This window comes from Meriones unguiculatus, chromosome 1 (genome assembly GCF_030254825.1).
Source record: "Meriones unguiculatus strain TT.TT164.6M chromosome 1, Bangor_MerUng_6.1, whole genome shotgun sequence".
Lineage (NCBI taxonomy): Eukaryota > Metazoa > Chordata > Mammalia > Rodentia > Muridae > Meriones > Meriones unguiculatus.
The window spans coordinates 45,374,332-45,395,869 of record NC_083349.1 but is presented as its reverse complement, the minus strand read 5'-3'; the positions used below and the strand labels follow the sequence as shown (position 1 = coordinate 45,395,869).

The 21,538-nt window shown below is 39.1% G+C and overlaps 1 protein-coding gene across 3 annotated transcripts in view; it reads right to left on the bottom strand.

The window, feature by feature from the left end:
* Window positions 1-21,538, bottom strand: part of Cdc37l1 (cell division cycle 37 like 1, HSP90 cochaperone) — a 31,939-nt gene that overhangs the window by 4,437 nt on the left and 5,964 nt on the right. Inside the window, exons 3-7 of one of the 3 annotated variants that reach the window (XM_060388123.1) lie at window positions 16,358-16,448; window positions 7,214-7,329; window positions 6,626-6,748; window positions 1,709-1,873; window positions 767-889 (exon numbers count right to left, since the gene is read on the bottom strand). In XM_060388123.1, the coding sequence (XP_060244106.1) occupies window positions 875-889; window positions 1,709-1,873; window positions 6,626-6,748; window positions 7,214-7,329; window positions 16,358-16,448 (510 nt within the window). In that variant the 3' untranslated portion in view covers window positions 767-874. The remainder of the gene's footprint in view (window positions 1-766; window positions 890-1,708; window positions 1,874-6,625; window positions 6,749-7,213; window positions 7,330-16,357; window positions 16,449-21,538) is intronic. The other 2 variants (XM_021634252.2, XM_021634253.2) reach the window with 2 other exon arrangements.

Genomic DNA, 21,538 nt, shown 5'->3' with positions numbered 1-21,538 from the left:
TGGCCTGCTCTTTGATCACCTCCCCGAGGGAGGAGCAGCCTTACCAGGCCACAGAAGATGACAATGCGGCCACTCCTGATGAGATATGATAGAGACTAGGATCAGAGGGAAGAGGAGGACGACCTCCCTTATCAGTGGACTGGGGGAGGGGCATGCCTGGAGAAGGGGAAGGGAAGGTGAGATTAGGAGGGAGGGTTTATGGGGGGATACAAAATGAATAAAGTGTAATTAATAAAAATTAAAAAAAAAAAGAAAGAAATGATCTTAGGGCTAGAGAGGTACTCAGCAGTTCAGAGCACTTGCTGCTCTTGCAGAGGACCAGGATTCAATTCTGCATACCCACATGGTGCCTAGAAATCACTTGTAAGGAACAATTCCAGGGGATCCAAAGCCCTCTTCTGGCCTTTGTGGGCACCAGGTACACATATGGTGCACATACACACAGGCAGGCAAAATATTTTCATACAAATAAAACAAATCTTAAAAAATTAAAAATAAAAAAGTGCTCTGTAGACATTCTTCGGGGGCTATTCCTGACGTGTCTAATTAAGGGAGAACACTAGTAATTATTTAAAGCCAGAACATGAATATTTACATCCATGCAAATGTTTTTGGTTGAGTTAAATATGATCAACTGCTTTCCTTGTTATTTTAGAAACTAGGTTAAAATATTAATGGAAATTTAATAACTGTTTGAAATACATGTTACTAAAATGGTAAAATTATAGTGACATAAGGTCAAGAAATTGAAAATCTCAATTTTTACCATTTTATGAGGCTTAAAGATAAATACAGGACTCTCCTCATATTGTCTTCTGAATGACACCTTCCATCTCCCAGTGTAGACAACAGAATAAACTGGCTAAAGCTGGTCTTAAAATCTTGGAGCCTAGAAATGAGAGATAACTGGGCTCTATTAAGCTGCTACTTCTAAGATCACAATGGGCAGGGACTGTCTGACAGCATCTTAGAGCTCTAAAAAGTACTATCAGCTACAGTAATGGTCTACTCCCCTCTTCTGTTCACTGGCATTTTTTCTTTGATCTTGCAGCAGACTCTGAAGAGGTTCAAACAGTTACAACACCACATATATGATTACTGCATAGATAACATACAAAAAGTGCTTTTAACAAGGTATTGATTACATAAAGCCATGCAACAGAGATCACTTTAGCTCACACGTCCGCTCTCAAGCTAAAACAAAACTGCCAACAGTGTGTTTTACTTAGAATAAGATATTTGTGAGGAGCCACCCTACGTTTATAATTGAGATGACCAACGCGTAGTGGCATTTGACATTAGGAATGTTTAGGTACAGCTCATTTTACCACATCAAAACGAGAGAATTTGGTGTCTCTGAGAGACAGAAGAGACTCAATGCTAAACCATGAAATGGAATAAGACTAAGGGCAATTCATCAATCAATTAATTTTGAGGCAGGGTCTCTCTACATATAGACTCTGCCTCTGTGTAGACCCTGGCTGGTCTAGAATGCACTATGGAGGCCAGGCTAGCCTCAAACTCAGAGATTCATTTGCTTCTGCCTCCTGAACTAAGATTAAAGGTGTGAACCAGCATGTCCAGCACTAAGGATTATTTTTTGAAGCGAGAAAATTTTAAGTGGTCACAAATACATTATGTATGAGTAGGTCTAGAGAACAAAATTATGTGAATGTTGATGAAATGAGTATTCCCTTTTCCAGCTTACCTGTGATAAGGATTCTAAGGAGCCTATGCATCCAACACCAGAATGAGGAACATGATTCTGAACTGTCACAGGTTGAAAACTTTGAGATTGAGCGTAAAGCCTTACTCTTGACTTGAAAGCTTCAAGTTCATTTTTGAATGCTTCAAAATAACCCTCTTCCTCTGCCTAGAACACAAAAAAACATGCAAACAGAATGTTTCTGGACTACTAAACCACAGAGTCAATAGGAAAGCACACAGAGCAGAGCTGGAACAGTAAAGAACAGTCAAAGTGCAAGAAGCGGCCCAGTCTCCTGCAGGTCAGTGCGCACTGTTCCCTTTAGAGGAGCACTAACAGGCGGCCTGCTCCACATTTCTTTCCGCTTCAGCAATTAACAAACAGGAAACAACACTCCTCACACACACAGTAAGAGTGGCCTGGTGGGACCATTCATAAGACCACTTACTCAGGAGGCAAGGCAAGAGGACAGCAAGTTTAAGGAGTGGCAGGCTACACAGAGAACTTACAGGCAAGTTGGTGAAACCCTGTCTCAAAATAAAGTTAAAACTGGAACACACCTCAGTGGTGGGGCACTTGCTTAGCATGCACAAGGCCCTAGGCTCAATCCCTAGAACTGCAAAACAAGCTTTATCAACCTCTCACATTGCTCTATTCTCAATCAGGGAAGGGGCACTATTACCTATCTAGTACATCTCTGTCCTTTTTAGACTCTACTTGTAACTGTTATAAAAACCAAATTCAACATTCAACCTAATTGTTATAAAGATATCTTTTTTTTTTTTTTTTCAAGACAGGGTTTCTCTGTGTAACTGCCCTGGTTGTCCTGGACTCACTTTGTAGACCAGGTTGGCCTCAAACTCATGGAGATCCATCTGCCTCTGCCTCCTAAGTACTGGGATTAAGGGTATACACCACCACATGGGGCTTCATAAGGGTATCTTAAGTGTTCTACCTAAGCAAGCATCTTTCTGGCATCTGGAAACAAACAAGTGTGGCAATTAAGCTGAGGGTCTCTCTGCCATCCAGTGATGTAGGAGCCTATGTTCTCCATAAAAGGCCCTCTATACTGATAGAGGCCTCCTCTTATACACATTTCTTCTAAGCCAGGCAGTGGTGGCACACGCCTACACTTAGGAGGCAGAGGCAGGTGGACCTCTATAAGTTTGTGGCCAGCCTGGTCTACAGAGCAAGTTGCAGGACGGTCAGGGCTACGCAGAGAAATTCTGTCTAAAAAACAAAAACAAAAAAGAAATAAAAACAATCAAAGCAAAACAATAGCAACAACAACAACAACAAAAGCCATTTCTTCCATGAGTAACTGGCAGGGTGCATGCCTTATGCCAGCAGCATGCTGGTTTTAAGTTGAAGTGGTAGAAAGATCTTGTTCTTGTCAACAGAGTTTAGGCTGCAGAACTTGTCTGCGAATGTAGATTAGTTCTGGGTAACATAAATAATGGAAATTATGTTCTGGGAGGATATCCTGTCTTTTTGAACAATTTCCTTAGTTAAGCTTAACATCTTATTCTAGTAACAGCTTGTACTTGCGTGGACTGTCCAATGTTTGCATCCAAAGGTAACTGCTATCACAGGCAAACAGCACAACTGACAACTCTGCTGTCATCCTAAAGCCTAGATACTTAAATTGGGAAACCTGACTGTTTAATGAAGTAACCTGCGGGATGCCTGCTTATATTCTTTATACCAATTTCCTTTTTTTACAAAGCAGGAGTAAAAAATCCTTACAAAATGCAGAAGGATTTAATAAGTTAATTCATGCAAAATGCTTAGAACAGTGCCTTGTCATGATAGAAACTCCCCATGAGTATTCCTGTCTAATATTACAACTGTTAAGGTTGAAGACTTTAATGATTTTTTAGTTCTGTTTCATCAAAAAATAAAATGTAGAATGACAATGCTCTATCACCAAATTATCAGTTTAAACACACCCATTAAACCAAAACATATAGTTTTTATTGCTTCTATGAGTCAAGTAAAAATTTAGTTACCGTAAGTCTAGCTAAAATTCTAACCCAGTCATTTGTTCATTTAAAGTCTACTAAAAGCTGCCTGATTAGATTGCAGGAAACTGTAGGATCAGATTGTGGAAAAGTCTAGGATGAAACTGTAGGAAAGTGTAGTATTTAGACTACACTTCAGAGAGTTTAGAGCATTTAAGGTAACTGTTATCTTTATACATTTAAAAATAGAATTAGTTTACTGTTGTCTGTTTCTAACAGGAAATGTTCATTGTAGTATATCATAAAGAAAACAAAAATAAATCTACCACTCTAGTATAATCAAAGTTAAACTTCTGGTTTATTTCCTTTTAACTTCTAATTTCACATACTGAAATGTGGAAAAACAAAACAAAACAAAACAAAAAAAACAACCAAACAAAAAGTATGTGCAGCTTACTGAGCAAAAATCCCACTATATGCCCATGAAAACTTGGAATGAGATTATCACCAATATCTCAGAAAGCAGTTCAAGAGTTCTTCTCCTTTCCCTATGCCTTAGTCATTCCTTTACTTTTCCTGCTCCACAAAACATACTGTTTAGTTCTGCCTTTATAAATACTTTATGAAATACAAATACTTAAAACCACCAGCTTTAGAAATATTAATATTGGCTATACAACTAGCTTGTTTCATGTATTACTATTTTACTCATCTATACCGATGATGAGTTATATTAATGAACACACCACAATTTATTCTTACGGTTAGGCTGCTATTATAAGCATATCTGAACAGCACAGCACTGAGTACAGAGATGTAAGAGCTGCTCTGGGACAGTAATTCTCAAGCCTCACATCTCTACACTTTAAAACCTCACATCAACAATAATTTCTCTTTATGTAGGCTATATCAGTCAATATTTACTGTGTTCAAAATTTTGAAATAAAAACTTAAAAGACCCAGGAACAAATTTATTATCTGCTGCCAATAGCAGTGCACTATTTTACACTACTGTGTTTTTCCAGAGCTAAACATGACTACTTGAGACTCAGAAAGGGTGACTGGCAAAGCCCAGCAATGTGACAAGTCTGGGCAACTGTAAACCATAAGGGCCTGAGTTTGGAGCCTCAGTTCCCATGTAAAATCCCAGCACTGTAGCACATATCTGTAACCCCAGCATTGAGGAGCAGGAAAGACAAAGACGACAAGCAGGTCCTGGGGGCTTGCTGGCCTGCCGTCTAGCCAAAATGGTTACCTTCAAGTTCACTGAGAGACCCTGCCTTGGAAAATGGGATACGGCATGATAGAGAAAGATACTCTGTCAAAACCTCTAGCCTCCACACTGTATATTTAAGTAAAGCTTTACACACACAATAAATAATATTTAAAAGGATAGGATTATTCATTAAAGCACCCTCTCCATTCCAAAGGTAAGGACAGTGAAATCTGCTTTTTCATCTTCACAAGCCTCTCCTGCCTGGCTTAATAGAAGGTAACAGGTCCTTTTCTCTGCTTCTGCATCAACTGCACAGACTGAGTGACCACAGACTGAGTGACCACAGCCACTAATATCACAGTAGTGTTTTGGAACTCTTTAGTTACTGGGGGCCTCCTGACTATCTAGGCTCCTGAGCACATATCGAGAACCCGCTCTCTTTGGCACAGTCCTCTAAATGCCTTTGCTATTCAGATGTGTACTTGCTCAGTTCCACTAGAAATACTTCCAAAGGCGTTGTTTTAATTATGCTTCTGCTAGTAGTGAGTTCAAGTCTCTTTGCTTCGTAGGAAATTTACTACTGATTTAGTAAACATAAAACAGTAATCTTTCTGAACACATCTATTTTCTTCAGTAGGGCCACCACTGTTTATATAAACATGCATCTCATTTTAAACTTGGAACAAACATTTTCTTAGATTATTAAGAATGTTCCATGGATATACATTAGCTGCATAATATTCTGTGTACCACAGTGCTTTCTGGAAGTCATCCCTTAAATGTGAAATGTTTAGGTTGCTTGCTTCCTTCTTCCTCCCTCTCCCATCTTTGCTGTCTCTCAACAGCATCTCACTATTGCAGCCATGCTGACCTCATAGTCCAACTCATAATCCACTTGCCTCATCTCCACATTTTCTTCATTACAAATTTGGTTTCTTTTCCTCTTTCTTTTTTTCTTTCTTCCCTCCTTTCTTCCTTTTTTCCCAAGGTAGGGTGTCTCTGTGTTGCCTTGGCTGTCCTGGAACTCACTCTATAGACGAGACTGGCTTTGAACTCACAGAGATCTGCCTGTCCCTGCTTCCCAGAATGCTGGCATCTGTGCTACTATGCCCAGCCCAGCCCCTTACACTTTAAATCCCATTCAGCACAAAAGTTGTAATACAGCTGTGGCAGTTTGAACAGGTTTGGTCCCCACAGACTCATGTATTTGAATGTTTGGCCCATAGGGAGTGGCACTATTAGGAAGTGTGGCCTTGTTGGAGTAGGTGTGGCCTTGCTGGAGGAAACATGTTACTATGGGGGTCAAGCTCCGAGGTCTCTGGTGCTCAAGGCACACCAGTGTGGCACAGTCTTATCCTGCTGCCTTCAGATCAAGATGCAGAACTCTTGGCTCCTCTAACACCATGTCTGCCTGCATGCTGCCATGCTTCCCGCCATGATGATCATGGACTAAACCTCTGAACTGTAAGCCAGCCCCAATGTTTTCCTTTACAAGAGTTGCTGTGGTCATGGTGTTATCTTCACAGCAACTGAAAGCCTAAGACAACTACGTATTATAAATACTAACTTATACTATGTAGCCACTATACTTATACACACTAAGTACTAATATTATACATTTCTTTTCACTAGAAAACCTATAGCACTTAGCAGCCTACTATCTAGACAGCTTCCTGATACCCACAACACAAAGCTCAGCTACAGCCCAACCTTCCCATTTAACAATACCAAGTAACTACTTACTTTGGCTTTCTGGAAAAATAAACGAAAACAGCCTCTTGGATCCACATTACAGTTTTTGGCCATTTCCATAATAAACTGCATTACAACAGCTTGATGTGCTATTTGTTCCATTAAAGCGCCTTTCTGAAAAAAGACATACATAAAGTTACAGAAAATACTTCTAGAAAAACTGAACTGGCACTGATGCAAATTTAAAATTTTTAGAGTACTTCTGATTTTACTTCCTTTGTTGCTAAGTAAAATACTGTATGAACATAAAGCAAATCTCTTACTGCTATTATATGGACCAGAATAACTACATGCTTTTGGCTTAGTTCCTAATGCGATTACTTTATGAAAAATTTAAAACACCACTTTCTAATTAATAAAAAATAAGTGATTATAGTGTACGAGAACAAGAGTGATGAGAAGGCTGCAAAGCAAATGCACTGGAAACAACAAAATCCCTACACTTTGCTTGAAAGTCAGTAACACTTTGTAATTACTTCTAAGAGCCTTCCTGCTTTCACTTAAACAACGTAAAAAAAAAAAAAAGTAAAAAATTAGAATTCTAATAACGTTTCCAGAAACTAAAAGTTCATACAATACCTGTTCAGCTTCTAGGTGAAAACACCACAAAATAAGATATTTAGCAGTTTCTTCACATACAAGGTATGGGTGGTCAGACAAAAATCTCTGACTATCATCCCATCGACTCAACATACCTGTAAAAAAGAATTGAATCACAAATGTCAAATATTTCCTTTCTTCCTGTGAGGCAAGAAAAGGATTTCAAATGTTTCTCTTTAAAGACAGTTCACAGTTCCAGAGCAATGTGATATGTGATAGGACAAGCCAAGAGCGCCAAACATCTTAAAGCCATGTCCAGACTGCAATGACAGCAGCTCTATTTCAGCTGAAGTCTCCTGCTTATGGGAATACCTGAAGTCCCCCAAACACTGATACACTTGATCTTCCCTTAAGGTTAAAGTAAATACAAGTGATTTCACTAAGAGAACAGGATGGCTTTTATTATAAAGAAGGATAAGAATCTCTGTATTGAGCGGCTATGGCAAAGACCACGAATGGAAGAGCTGTCTCGGCCACAGAGCCTGTTCAAGGACAGCCTGAGCATCTTTGTAAGACGGTCTCAAAAAAAAAAAAAAAAGAAGTCTCAAAAAAAAAAGAAAAAAAAGGCCAGGGCGTGGTTCAATGATAAAAAGTATTTGCTGATGAGTACTGAGGCTCAATCCCCAGGACAAAAACTTTAAAAGCAAGATTTCAAGAAAGTATAGTTGGCAAATGTAAGAGCTTACTAAATATTCAGAATACTATATCATCTCCAAGTTATTTATCTATTTATTTATTCACTTATTTATTTATTTAGAAGTGGTGTTTCTCTTGTGTAGCCTTGTCTGTTCTGGACTTGCTTCGTAGGCCAGGCTGGCCTCAAACTCAGAGATCTGCCTGCCTCTGCCTCCCTGAGTGCTGGGATTAAAGGTGTGCACCACTACACCTGGCTTCTATTTTATTTTTTAAAGTGTTCCAGATATAGTAAAATGTAGACATTTACCAATTCAGGAAACTTTACCAATTGGGAAATAAGTCAGTATTATAACAGTTGATATATTCAAGTTACTTTAGTCACATTAGCCATTTACTAATGCTGCCTGTTCAGTGTGCACAGTAAATGATTGTTTTTTTTTAATTAGTTGAACATATTTGAAAGGCTGCCATTGTTTCAAGATGTTAAATGAATCCAAACAGTGCCAATAGTACATCTGCATCTTTACCTAATTTCGAAAAGTCACTATGACCAAGCAATAGCATCAGGAATGTGTTGTTCAGGGTTATCCTGTTGTACTGAGGATCAGGTGTCAGAAGCTTCAGGCTTCAGATTTACACACAGCAGCCAACAGGTGGGATGCTTTTAAGCCCTCATGGACATTGCACAGGACTGTCTTGACAGTATGACAATGAAATTTTGCTCTCAACACAAAATGAATTCTACACACTAAACTTGACATGAGAACATAAGATCAAAAACAAAGACCTTTCTTGAGAATACACAGCAACATGTGGGAAACCAATTGAAAATACACTGTCTTTAGAAAACAGTTGTGGGCAATTTCCACCTTTTTTTTTTCTTTAAAAGCCCAAGGGAGGGTATGGTCTCGGTCTCCCTATATAACTCAAGAATCCCTCAATCTTTAAACTCCTCCTGCCTCTGCTCCCAGTGCTAGGACTGTGTGTACCACACTTTTCTAACAATTGGGTCATCTAAGATTCTGGGACACAGAATGATTATGCACATTATTTAAAACTACTTCCACAGGAGTTAATGAATGTTCAAAGTCAGAGCTGAGAAGAGAACAATCCTTATTTTTTAGGCCTGAAGACATAAAATGACTCTATGGCACAGCCCCGTCCCTTTCTTCATACTTTTTCCAGAGAGTTCCATGGAACCCAGGCTGCCTCTGAACCTGAGATGTTCCTATGCTGTGTATATAAACATGTTTTTCTTTTGGTCCCAGGTGAGGGATGTGGGACTGATTCAGATGGTCACAGCAGCAAACTATTTGCCTCCTGCGGGCACTGAGAGGAGCTCTTTGCCAGCTGCAGATAGTTTAAATCTGAGGACTCTGAAGAGAGAATAAGTGCAACTGGACAAAGAACAAGGCTGCTCCTGCTTCCCCTTTTGCTGTTCTTGGTTGCTCTTGTGAGACAAGTAGATCTTCTGAAATGAGGACTGGACCGGCTCCAAGGAACCCGAGACCCTAACCAGCAGGAAACAGCTAAGAAAGAAAACTTTGACCCTTCTTCCACTATCCCTTTCTCTCTTCTACCTGGTGAAGGGGGGTGGAAAGGAATTGGGGTGGAGTAGGGAGAAAAAGATATAAGAAATGTCAATAAAATAGTCTTTTAAAAGCACACCGACATTCCTATCTCTCTCCAGTGCTGGAATGTAGGACCTTGCCCCACCAGGCCCGGTTATGCAATTTGAGAGATGAAACCTACAGCTCCCATGCGTGCCACTCAAGCACTCTACCAAATGAGCTACATTCCCAGTCTTTTTGCTGGCTTCCTCACACTTCTATTTTATCCACAAACAATCATCTAGTTACCCCAACATGGCAGCATTATAAGTGAATTTTAAAAGGCCTGTCCATTTGGATTCTGAATTAAAGATAATAGGAAAAATATAAGTAACACCTATTAAGAGCCACAGAGGTGCCATTACATGCTTAAGTTTTTATCTTTTTAATACCTAAGATACTTGAGACTGGGCAAAGACTGAATCTAAGTAAATTATATCTTGATTTAGTATCAAATTGAGGTGTTACAAGTAGTCTATATAGGTCTTAAGAGAAAAGGTGGGAAATTTTATAAGAAAATATTTTTTCCTTTTTCATTAATCAGTTTATTTACTTTACATTTTGGTAATTTGGAACTTCCCCTCCTCTCCTCAAAGTACCTCCTACTCCCCTCCCCTCCTCCTATTCCCCTTTCCTTTGGAGAGAAGGGGAGCCATCGCATGGAAAGCAACCCACTTTGGCATATCAAGTAGGACTGGGAACATTTACTGAAGCTGGCCAGGATCGTACAGTTAGGGGAAAGGGCTCCAAAGGTGGGCAACAGAGTGAGAAACAGCCCTGGCTCCTGTTGGTGGTCCCACATGAAGACCAAGCTGTACATCTGATACATATGTAATGTGGGGCCTAGAGCCATCCCACGGATGATCTCTAGTTGGTGGTTCAGTCTCTGTGAGAACCTATAGGTCCAGATTTTTTGATTTTGTAAATTTTCTTGTGGTGGCCTTCACCTCTCTGGCTCTTTCAATCCTTCTGCCTCCTCCTCCATCTCCTCTTCTATAAGAATCCCCGAGCTGTGACTAATGTTTAGCTGTGGATCTCTGCATCTATATTTTTTTGAAATTAATTTAATGTTTAATAAATTAGTTTATTCACTTTGTATCCCAGCTGCAGCCCCCCTTCCTCATCTCCTCCCATGCCCCTCCCCAAGTCCACTGATAGGGAAGGTACTCCTCCCCTTCCCTCTGACCCTAGTCTATAAGGTCTCAACAGGACTGGCTGTATTGTCATCTTCTGTAGCCTGTCAAGGCTGCTGCCCCCTCAGGGGAGGGGGCGGGGAGGTGATCAAAGAGCCAGAGTTCATGTCAGAGACAGTCCCTGTTCCCATTACTAGGCCACTCACTTGGAGACTGGGCTGCCATGGCTACATCTGTGTGCAGGGGTTCTAGGTTATCTCTATAAATGGCCCTTGGCTGGAGTATCAGTCTCAGAAAAGACCCCTGTGCCCAGATTTTTTGGTTCTGTTGCTCTCCTTGTGGAGCTCCTGTCTGCTCTAGGTCTTTCTATCTCCCCCCCTTTATTTTGAAATCTGTAAACAGAGTAACACAATCGAGGATGGCCAGCGGAAGAGACTCCAGAGCTAAACAGCCTCAGTTTGAACTTCAGCTTCGCCTTGGGCAAGTCCCTTCATATATCTTTGTATCTTCCTCCATAAAGTAGGGCTAAAACAGTACCCAACATGAAGGAGTTTTATAAATTAAAGACATTAACTTATATAAAGCACTTTTGAGTAGTGCCTCACATAGTAAATACTTGATAGCCAGTATTAACACAGCAGTGAATAATTCATACAGCAGATAACTTATTAAGACAATCTTTTGGTTAAGAATAAGCCAGCCACTCAAACTATCAATCTCTCTGAATGCTTACAATAGCTTACAATTACAAATTAAAATAATTTAGTTAAATATTTCAAACCATGTGTTTTCCTGGTGAATATCTAAATGCCTTCAGTTCTCAAGTCTATTTGATTTTTAAAGCTGCTCCCAGTACACATATCCTGCATTATATTTACGGAATACATTTAACATTTTACACCATCTACTGTAATTCCACCTGCTAAAATTCTACTACTTTTACTTCCTGAGCTCTAGATTTCTCTATTTCCCATTACCTGGACCCCCCCCCCCCTTTTAAACCTCTATGCCTATGCAGTCATGTTAGTTAAAAAACAAATCCATCCTCCTTTCAGCCATCCTACAAACGCTTCTGAAGGTTCTGGTTACCCCATCAAGTAGTCTACAAACTCTTCTGACATTTTTATTTCTTTACTGTTCAGTTATTATACCATTATTTATATTTAATATACATTTTTAATATTAAGCCATCCCAAAATTGTTAGAATGAGACCTTAAAATATTTTTTCAGGCAATAGAAATGAAGTAGATCTGTTGTGGATAATTTGGAAAGCGCTCAAATTAAAAAAAAAAATGCAATTCATTAAAAACAAGGAAATCAGGAAGTTTGCAGGCAAATGAGTAGAACTAGAAAAGATCATCCCGAGGTAACCCAGAAGCGGAAAGACACACATGGTATATACTCACTTATAAGTGGATATTAGCCATATTCTATAGGATAAACATACTAAAAGACTCTACCCATCAGGGTATCAAAGCAGATACTGAGACTCATAGCCAAACTTTGGGCAGAGTGCAAGAATCTTATGGAAGAAGGGGGAGATAGAAAGACCTGAAGGGGACAGGCGCTCTATAAAGAGCCAAAATATCTGGGCTCAGGGAGTGCTATAGAGACTGATGAATCAACCAAGGACCATGCATGGAGAGGACCTAGAACCCCTGCTCAGATGCCCATGGGCAGCTCAGTCTCCATGTGGGTTCCCTAGTAAGGGGAGCAGAGACTGTCTCTGACATGGACTCAGTGGTCAGCTCTTTGATCACCTCTCCCTGGGGAGGTGGCCTTACTAGGCCACAGAGAAAGACGATCCAGACAGTCCTGATGAGATCTGATAGGCTATGGTCAGATAGTAGGGGAGGAGGACCTCCTTATCAGTGGACTAGGGCAGGGACATGGGGTGGGGAAGAAGGGATGGAAGGTGGAAACAAGAAGAGATGAGGGAGGGGGTGACAGTTAGGATACAAAGTGAATAAATTGTAATAAATAATAATAATAAAGAAAATAATTTAAAAATGCAATTCTATCACAGAGACAATTTAATTTCCATAATACATGATTTTCAGGTCATTTTACTTTATATTTTATTCAAGTATTTGTTAGGATGTTTTCCAAAAACAAGATAATATTTTTTAACATAAAACCAAATGAATACAATGAGGAGATTATAAATGAAAAAACAAATAAACAGCTTCTGGGCAAAATTTACAGTTCTTGATAACATTTCCAGTGACCCTACATAAATTCAGAAAATGCTTAATCAAAGCTAACTATGGCTGGAAGAGAAAATGGCATGCTCTGAAAAACCATTGCATGATTCAGAAACCTGCTCTGCAGACCACAAGGACGGTGATATTAAAGATGCAAACTACTGTAGAAATTGTTTAAGAGTAAATGATCTCTGCATCTAAATCACCATTTTGTATTTCTTAAGTATGAGTCAAATAATAAACATAAATGTAAAAGAAAATCAGATTTCAATAATCCGTAACACCACAATAGTGGTGTCATGTACCATTAGTTGGTCAATTTCATCTAAGTATAAGAGTAGAAGCAACAAAAGAAAAAAGTCATCCAATAGCATAAGGCAGAGTTAGGAAGACTTGGAAGAACATAGGTAAAGCTGAGACACTGGTGTGAAGTCCCTGCAGCCCTCCAGACAACTCCCGTTCACCACGCCCTGTTTCAATAGTCTAGAATGGAATCCAAGTTTGCCAAGTCCCCACGCGGAAGCTTTAATTATAGCTACCATTCCAAATGTATTTAAGGAGTTCATCAATATATCTATCAATCTGGCAAAAGCTTTCTCTTTTAATAAGCATACACTAAGAGAAGTGTTGCTTTCTCCAGGTGGATAATATCAAGCTCTCAGGCTCCTGTCTCAGGCCTCTATCAGCTGTGCTATCACTTTGTAAATGTGGATTCTGTTACCCCATCCTCCCATGTAACTGCAGGTTGATCCACTCTATGTTGATGGAACTGGCGAGCAGAGGTGGAGTGCCCCAGATACCTATTTGTAAGATACACACATGCCAGAGGTGGAAAGTAAAAACATAAAAAGTTTGGGATCCTACTACCTTAGAACATTTCTCTGGATCCAATGTGCTGCAGCAAGTAGGGTATCTCCTCCAAAGTGAAAAGCCAATGTGCATTTCCACTAAGAAACAGGCACAATGGGAATCTGGGAGTGCTAAGGTCTGGCTGGATTTGGAGACAGCAAGGGTCTGGTTAGTATGACAAGATGAGATGCAGGAAGCTCACGACATGAATGGTAAAAAAACTGCTTATTACTCATCCGTGGATGCTGAGTCAGCCTGTTCTCTGGCCAGTTTATTAAATACACAATACTTTCATAAACTGAGGGGTCACGGTAGGCATAGGCTTCAGACTGACTCAAGAGCATGGATTCTTCTCGCAAAGACGTTTTGGCATCCTACTTCAGTAGAATCAATGAACACTGAATTTTCTAAGAGAAAACAAAAACAAAACAAAAAAACCAAACACCTCATGCTAAAACCTCAATAAGGCACTGTAATTCTACTGAATTAGTTATCCTACCACCAAACAGCAGCTTGAGTATATTGGTCCAATTTCTTCTTGGAGGGCTCAATAATTCCTTCTATGAACTAGCCCATCCTAGAGCTGAAAGTGCTCTGTCCTTACCATGCCTCTATCGGTAAAACAGTTTTGGATGTACTAGATGAACTGGTTAGTGTACCACTGATTCATTTTACAAGATAAATGATGAACATGAGTTCATGAAATTCACAGTCTTACCATGGACTACTCAGAAAAACAGCTGGAAAGGATCTACTGAAGACTCCATCTCAGTGTCAGGTACAACATCTTGTGAACTTGAGATGTTTTCCCACACAAAACTGCGTTTAACCAAAGCACTCATTCTACAACAAATGAAGGTATTATTTCTCACTTACTAGGTGACATTGCTCCAAAATAACCAGCGTACAGAATGCCAGTTGGGCAGAAACACCACTAGTGACACTATTCTATCAAATGGTGCGTGTGTGCAGAGAGAAGTACCAGTAGATGGCACACATTTTCCTGCAGAAGACATGGGCCTTGGCAGCAAGGACTAGGTAGAATTGGCAACTGAAAACACAGGACTCATTTGCAAATTACTGTCTTCTATCCCTGTGATTCAAAAATCCTGATGCTTTAAAGATTTTAATATCTCCCTAAGAGAGAGTTGCTTATTCCTTTTGTTTCTATTGTATGAAATGACACAATGATATATGTAAAAATGTGAACTTGTGTGTTTAACTCTTCATGGTTAGCCTTTGTTGTTTTGGTTTGGCTATTTGTGACAGAGTCATGGCATAGTCCAGGCTAGCCCTGAACTTGTGATCCTCCAGCTTCAGATTCTCTGGTGCTGGGGTTACAAGCATGTGTTATCATGCCCAGCTTTCTTCAGGTACCTTGCTTGAATTAAATGTACAGTTTTTCCTTTTTGAAGCAAAAATAATACTCTGAGAGAGCACAAAAGGAAGAAGGTTTCAACGTGCTATTAACAAAATATCAACAGGAATCATGTCTATTAATTCACACAATACTTGAATAAAAAACATACACTTTCAAGCAGCATTTTCAATCCAGCAGCATGGCAATGCTTGTCTCAGAACACAGCGTGCATATATTTTCTGACTCTCTATTTCTAATGCTAATCTTTATAGAAGATCCTTATCTACCCTTCTAAACAAACTCAGATGCCACCTCCTTTAGGAATTCCTCACATCAACTTCACCCCACTCTTCTTCCCCTAATAGAAACAGCCAATGCTGGGACTGGAAAGAAAGTTTTGCTTTTCTAGAACCTGAGCTCAGATCCCAGCACCCATATTGGGTGACTCACAATCACAGCATAACTCCAGCTCCAGGGAGCTAACCCTCTCTTGTGGTCTTTATGCTCCCCCACCCCCCACATCTAGCATATATTAAAACAGACATAAACACATACAGATAAAGACTAAAATATCTTTAAAAAGGGCAAAAGCTGTATGTTAGATCTTTCTATATACATTTCTGTTCTATTGTATGAGCAACATGTCAAGAAACAATAAATTGCACAGCGTCATATGCAAACATGGAAAAAAAAAAGCAATGAACGTTGGAGCTGGAGAGATGACTCAAGTGGGTAAGGGCACTTGCCACCAAACCTGATGATGGAAGCTCAACCCCTAGAACCTATGCGCAGTGAGAAAGGAGAGAACTGACTACACCAAGTTGTACTCTGACCTCTACATATGTGTACCTGACCACTCCCCACTGCACACAAAATAATTACACAAAATTCTGAAATGAATGCTAATTTTCTAATGTTAAGAAAAATATCAAAGAAAAGAAAAAAAAAAACCTTGAGTAGTCAAGAAATGCAAAGAAGCGATACTGTCATAACTGTACTTTTCTTCACAATCTGGTTGAAGGCACAAGGTCTGAAACGGACCTGACTACCCTGCCAGAAGCAACAACATAAATGGAGTTGGCCACAGGCAGACTTCATTTTATAGGTTCTTTTTTGTATAGAGACAGGGTTTCTCTGTGTAGCCTTGCCTGTCCTGGACTCGCTTTGTAGACCAGGCTGGCCTTGAACTCATAGTCATCCACCTGCCTCTGCCTCCTAGAGTTCTGGGCTTAAGAGCGTGTGTCACCATGTCCAGCTTATAGGTTCATTTTTATGTACATACCAATGATATCTAACACAATAAAGAAGGACACTTATGTAATGGACTTACCAAAATGTCTGATTTTTTGCTCATATTTCTGCATAAATGATTGTGATTTATCTTCATCTTCTGTTTTCCGTTTATCTTGATTAATAAAACTCTGAAAAAATTTAGTAATTAAAATCAATATTCTAATTGAGTCTCTTCAGATAGTGAACCCTAGCAATCTTTCCTATAGATGTCATGCTATAAGAAGATAGCATAGTACCATACATCATTAAATTAATATGTTAAACTTGCCATTAAAAACTTGAACATTCTGGATCAAAACAGATGCTGAGACTCACACCAAACAATGAGCAAAGCACAGGGAGTCAAAATGAAAAGCATAAACTAGCTCCTTGCCAGCTTTTGTTTCAAAATAAGAGCACCTTGTACTTTGTTTTGCTACCTAGATAATACTGTCCCAGTCACAAATACACCTTAAAATTTTCTACCTGCCCCATTAAAAAGCAGAGATAAACACATGAAGTTCATAACCTTAAATATTCAATATATCATCATTTAAACATGGAAGAAACACACAAAAAAAAATTAACAAAGTGCTTCATTTCTGGTGTTTTGGTATTGAGTAATAGCATCTGGTGTGTATTTTACACTTACACCCCAATTTGGATTAACTACATTTCCAGCCCTCAATAGCTCATGTGGTATTGCTACTGTTATGATAGAACATATACTAAAATTGGAATGACAGAGTAGTTTAGTAGGACCCAGCAAAATTATGAGGCATTCTCTATTTACTTTATGTGTATATTGTACCTGCATGTATATTTATGTATGTGTAGCAATCATACCCACACTTGGTGACCAGAAGGGTCAGAAGAGTGCTAAATACCCTGGAACTGAGTTACCATATGGTTATAAGGTGCCATATGGGTGCTAGAAACTGAACACAGATCCTCTGCGAGAGCAACAAGTGCTCTTAACTAATGGCCATCTCACTAGCCCTGTTCTATACTTCTCAAACTGTGGATAATCATATTAAGCAAATTAAGCCAGTCTCAGAAAGATAAGTGTTTCACAGTTTCTCTCATTTGTGGATACCAGATTTTATGCAGATACATAAAATCATGTATGTACACATGGCATGGAAAAGCTAAACTGTCTAAGAAAAAAAAAAGAGGACTTAATAAGGAAGGAGAAAAAGAAGAGGATTTGGGGTAGACATGTTAAAGTCTATTATACACTTGTATAACTGTCATTATGAAATCCAGGGTTACAGACAATGAATATATGCTAATAAAGGAAGAAAAAAGCTCACATGGTAGTAGCTATTTAGCCTAGAAATCCCAGATTTAAACTATTTCTTTCAATTCTTAGTTCCCATATAAAACCAATGTATAATTTTGAGTAAATGACCTTACAAATCCGACAGAAAATTACTGAATTTCACTGACCTAAATGATTGCAAAATAAAGACTTAAAAGCTCATGTTTTCAAATTACCTATCTTGATAGAACATGGATTATACAAGTATACCTAATTGGTAAACTTTTATATGCAAGGTTACGTACACAGCAAAGCACGATGTGAACAGCTGATGTGGAACATGGAGCTCCTGTTTACTTCCTGTACACAGAAGTTTCCATATTAAAATTTAAGCTTTAAGGGCAGGAGAGAGAGCCTGGTGGGGTTATGAAAGCTTGCCCCTCTTCCAGACTTTGGTTCTTAGCATACATGCACCAAATAGCTCACAGCTGCCTCTAACTCCAGCTCCAGGGAAGCCAGCATCCTATTCTGGCCTCCGCCAGAATCTACACACACGTGGCTTACGTTCACACAAACATACAAACATCATTTTTTAAATTAAACTTTAAGCTTTAAAAAAGGTCCAAATTTCCTCCAAACGATATGTCTAAGGGCTAGTGAAAGGCAGTAAGGATATCTAAAGGCCTCACTGCTCTATATTCTCTTCATAGAGGCAGTAACATCTGTTTTAGATTCAGAAAACACTTTATAATATAGAAAGTCTACCTTTGTCATAAAAATAAAGCTTTTAGCTCCATGAACTGTTTTCCTTAGCCATTTTGACAAAATGGAGAGTGAGCAGGAGAGGGTATTAAAATATTTATACCTATCTGTATATTCAAGAGTTGTTTCTCCAAAGTGATGCCCTATTATAGGCTACTATTCTTAAATACTTAATTACTCAAATTTTATTGTATTAAAAACATTCATTCATAAGTTATTTTCACCTTTCTCCCCCTTTCATGCACTCTGAAATTAATCTTTAGAAACTCTAGTTTCCACATTAAAAAAAAAGTTTATATATATACGTGTGTGTGTGTGTGTGTGTGTGTATATATATATACACACACACACATACCCAGAGTAGTTTGAGAAAAATGGATTCTAATAGTTCAGCCAGGCCAATGCTGTTCTTTGTTAGCACTCGTTGGCAGCAACAATGAACACTGTTACAGGGACAATTTCTTTTCTATTGTGGGCCTAGGGATTGAACCTAGGGTCTTGTGCAAGCTAGGCAAGTGCTATACCACTGAGTTACATCCCTAGTCCTCTTTTTACTTTTTATTTTGAGATAGGGATCACTAAATTGCCCAGGTTTACCTTGAACTTGTAGACTGCCTAACTCAGCCTCCCAAGTAAGCTGGGATTACATGCCTGCACCATCAGGCCAAGTCAGCTCTTTTTCATTCGTAAAGACATCTTTTCCTTTTTTCCATTTTAAATTTTACATGAATGGGTGTTTGGCTGTATATTATGTGTACCACATGCAAGCATCTACCTACAGGGGGGAAAGAGTATTGGATTCCCTTGAACTAGAGTTACACTTTGACCTTCATGAAGTAAGATGGACTGATTTTTTTCTTATTTTATTAAAAAAAAGATAAATACGCTGGGTGGACAGCACCAAAATGTTTCCACAGTCTGCTTAAACTGGCTCTTCCACACTTTCCCAGCAACCAACTTTCCGATTCTGTTATAATTTAAACCCATTATTTCTTCAGATTCAAAAGTAAAAGCTTAAGGCTTCCATACACTAATGAGAAACAAAATTATGTTCCAAAGAAAACTAACTCAGGGCTGGCGAGGTGGCTAGGCAGGGCATGGGACTGATTTCATATGGTGCAAAGAGAGGACCAACTCTACCAACGTGTTCTGTGACCTCTACACACATGCACTGGCAAGCTGGCACTTGTGCATGCAGCTGCTCTCTCTCCCCCTCCCATCCCCACTCCTTCCCCCAACACACACATATGCCAATACATAAATAAATGTAATTAAAAAAAAAAAACGAACAACAAAAAACTAACTTTGGCAGTTAGTGGTTCCACACTTGAAAGCAGAGGCATAAGAGATGTGATCCTGTTTGGCAGTGTTATTTTTATTTTGCTTTGTGTTTTTGAGCCAGGGTCTTCCGCTACAGACCCAGCTGTCCTGGAAGCTATGTAAACCAGGCTGACCTCAACTCACAGAGCCCAGCCTGCCTTTGGCTGGAGTCTGAAGGTATGCGGCACAATGCCCTGCTGACTATGAGTTCGAAATAAGACAGAGATACATGGCAAGATCCAGTCTCAAGCCTGGGCATAGCATCACAAAATCTTTTTTTGGGGAAGCGGAGGCAGACAGATCTCCGAGTTTGAGGTCTTCCTGGGCTATATATATAGCAAGTTCCAGACTAGCCAGGGCTACAGAATAAAATTCCATCTAAAACACAAACTATGACAAAACAAAACAGATTCCTTCTTAAAAAAACAAACAAACAAAAAGCCTATTGATTTGGCAGAAGTACTGTACTATTTAAAAGACTCTACTATGTGGATTATTAATTTTAAAGGTCTATTTCATTGTTTAACACTAGTACTTACAAGTCAAGGCTGACACCTACAAGATGATGGTACCTAATTCTTTCACTATTCAATATGGTGCTTGATGATTTACAGCAATACGACAACAGAAGAAAAGACAGGATAGGAAATGAAGAAGTAAATGTGTCCTTATTAGTAAATAACATAGTTCTATGCCAGAAAAATTTTTAATCTGATATACACTTTCAGCAAAGTAATAGGATAGAAACTAACATAAATTAGTAGCTTACAAACTAATAACATGCTGAGAAATAAATAAGAAAAAAAATCTGTACTCATGATTGCCTTAAGTACAGACAAATAAAAACAAAACGCCCTGGAATAAGCCTAATTCTACCAAGGAAGTAAAAAACATCTTCTACAGTAAAAACCCTAAAACCCTGAGGAAAGAAATCAAAAACAATAGAAAAATGGAAAGCTCTCCTATGATGGACTAGAAGATTTAATATTGTGAAAATGGCTATCATACCAAAATCAATTACAGATTCAATGAAATCTCCCTCAAATCCCAGTGTTTCTTCACAGAAACTGGGGGAAAAAAATTCCAATGAAAGCACAAAAGATGACAGCTAGCCCAGACAATGCTGAGCTAAAAGATAATACTGGAGCCATCACTGTACTTGACTTCAACTCAGCTGTGTACAACATAATACAACAACAGCAGCAGCAGCAGACTACCATGCAGCCACAGCTGACAAGAGATGTGAAAAACAAGTTATATATCAGAGAAAAGGCAGCCCCTTCAAGGGGTAGTGGCCAAATTGGATATCCACACGCAGAAGAACCTAGATCCTTATCTCTCATCCAGATGTATCAAAGGCCTTACTGTGAGACCTGAAACTCTGATACTCCTAAAGCAAAGGACAAAAACACTTCGAGATAAGAGCATAGACAAAGACTGTGAACAGGTCTCCAGTCACTCAAGAAATAATACCAGCAATTAACCAAGAAGACTATATAAAAAGTTTCTACATAGCAGCACCAAACAAAGAGACGGCCAAAAAACCCACATAAAACAAAAAACAAAACAATCAAACAACCCCTCAGAGGTCTACTGCCTATTTTAAGATTAAAGTGTTGCACTACATTTACTTGTCTATTTTGCACGAGCAGATATCTATGCTGTGCGCATGTACATCTGTGAACACGCCACAGCATGTGTGCGGCGGCCAGAAGACAAACTGCAAGCGCCTCGCACTTCAGCATGTGGGTCCTAAGGATCAAACTCAGGTCTTTTGGCTTGTTGGCAAGCATGATTACCTGCTGAACCGTCTCACAGACCCTAACATCTTTTACTATAGTACACAACCAAAATAACAGGAAATCAAGAAACCTAATCAAATAAATGGGCTAACGA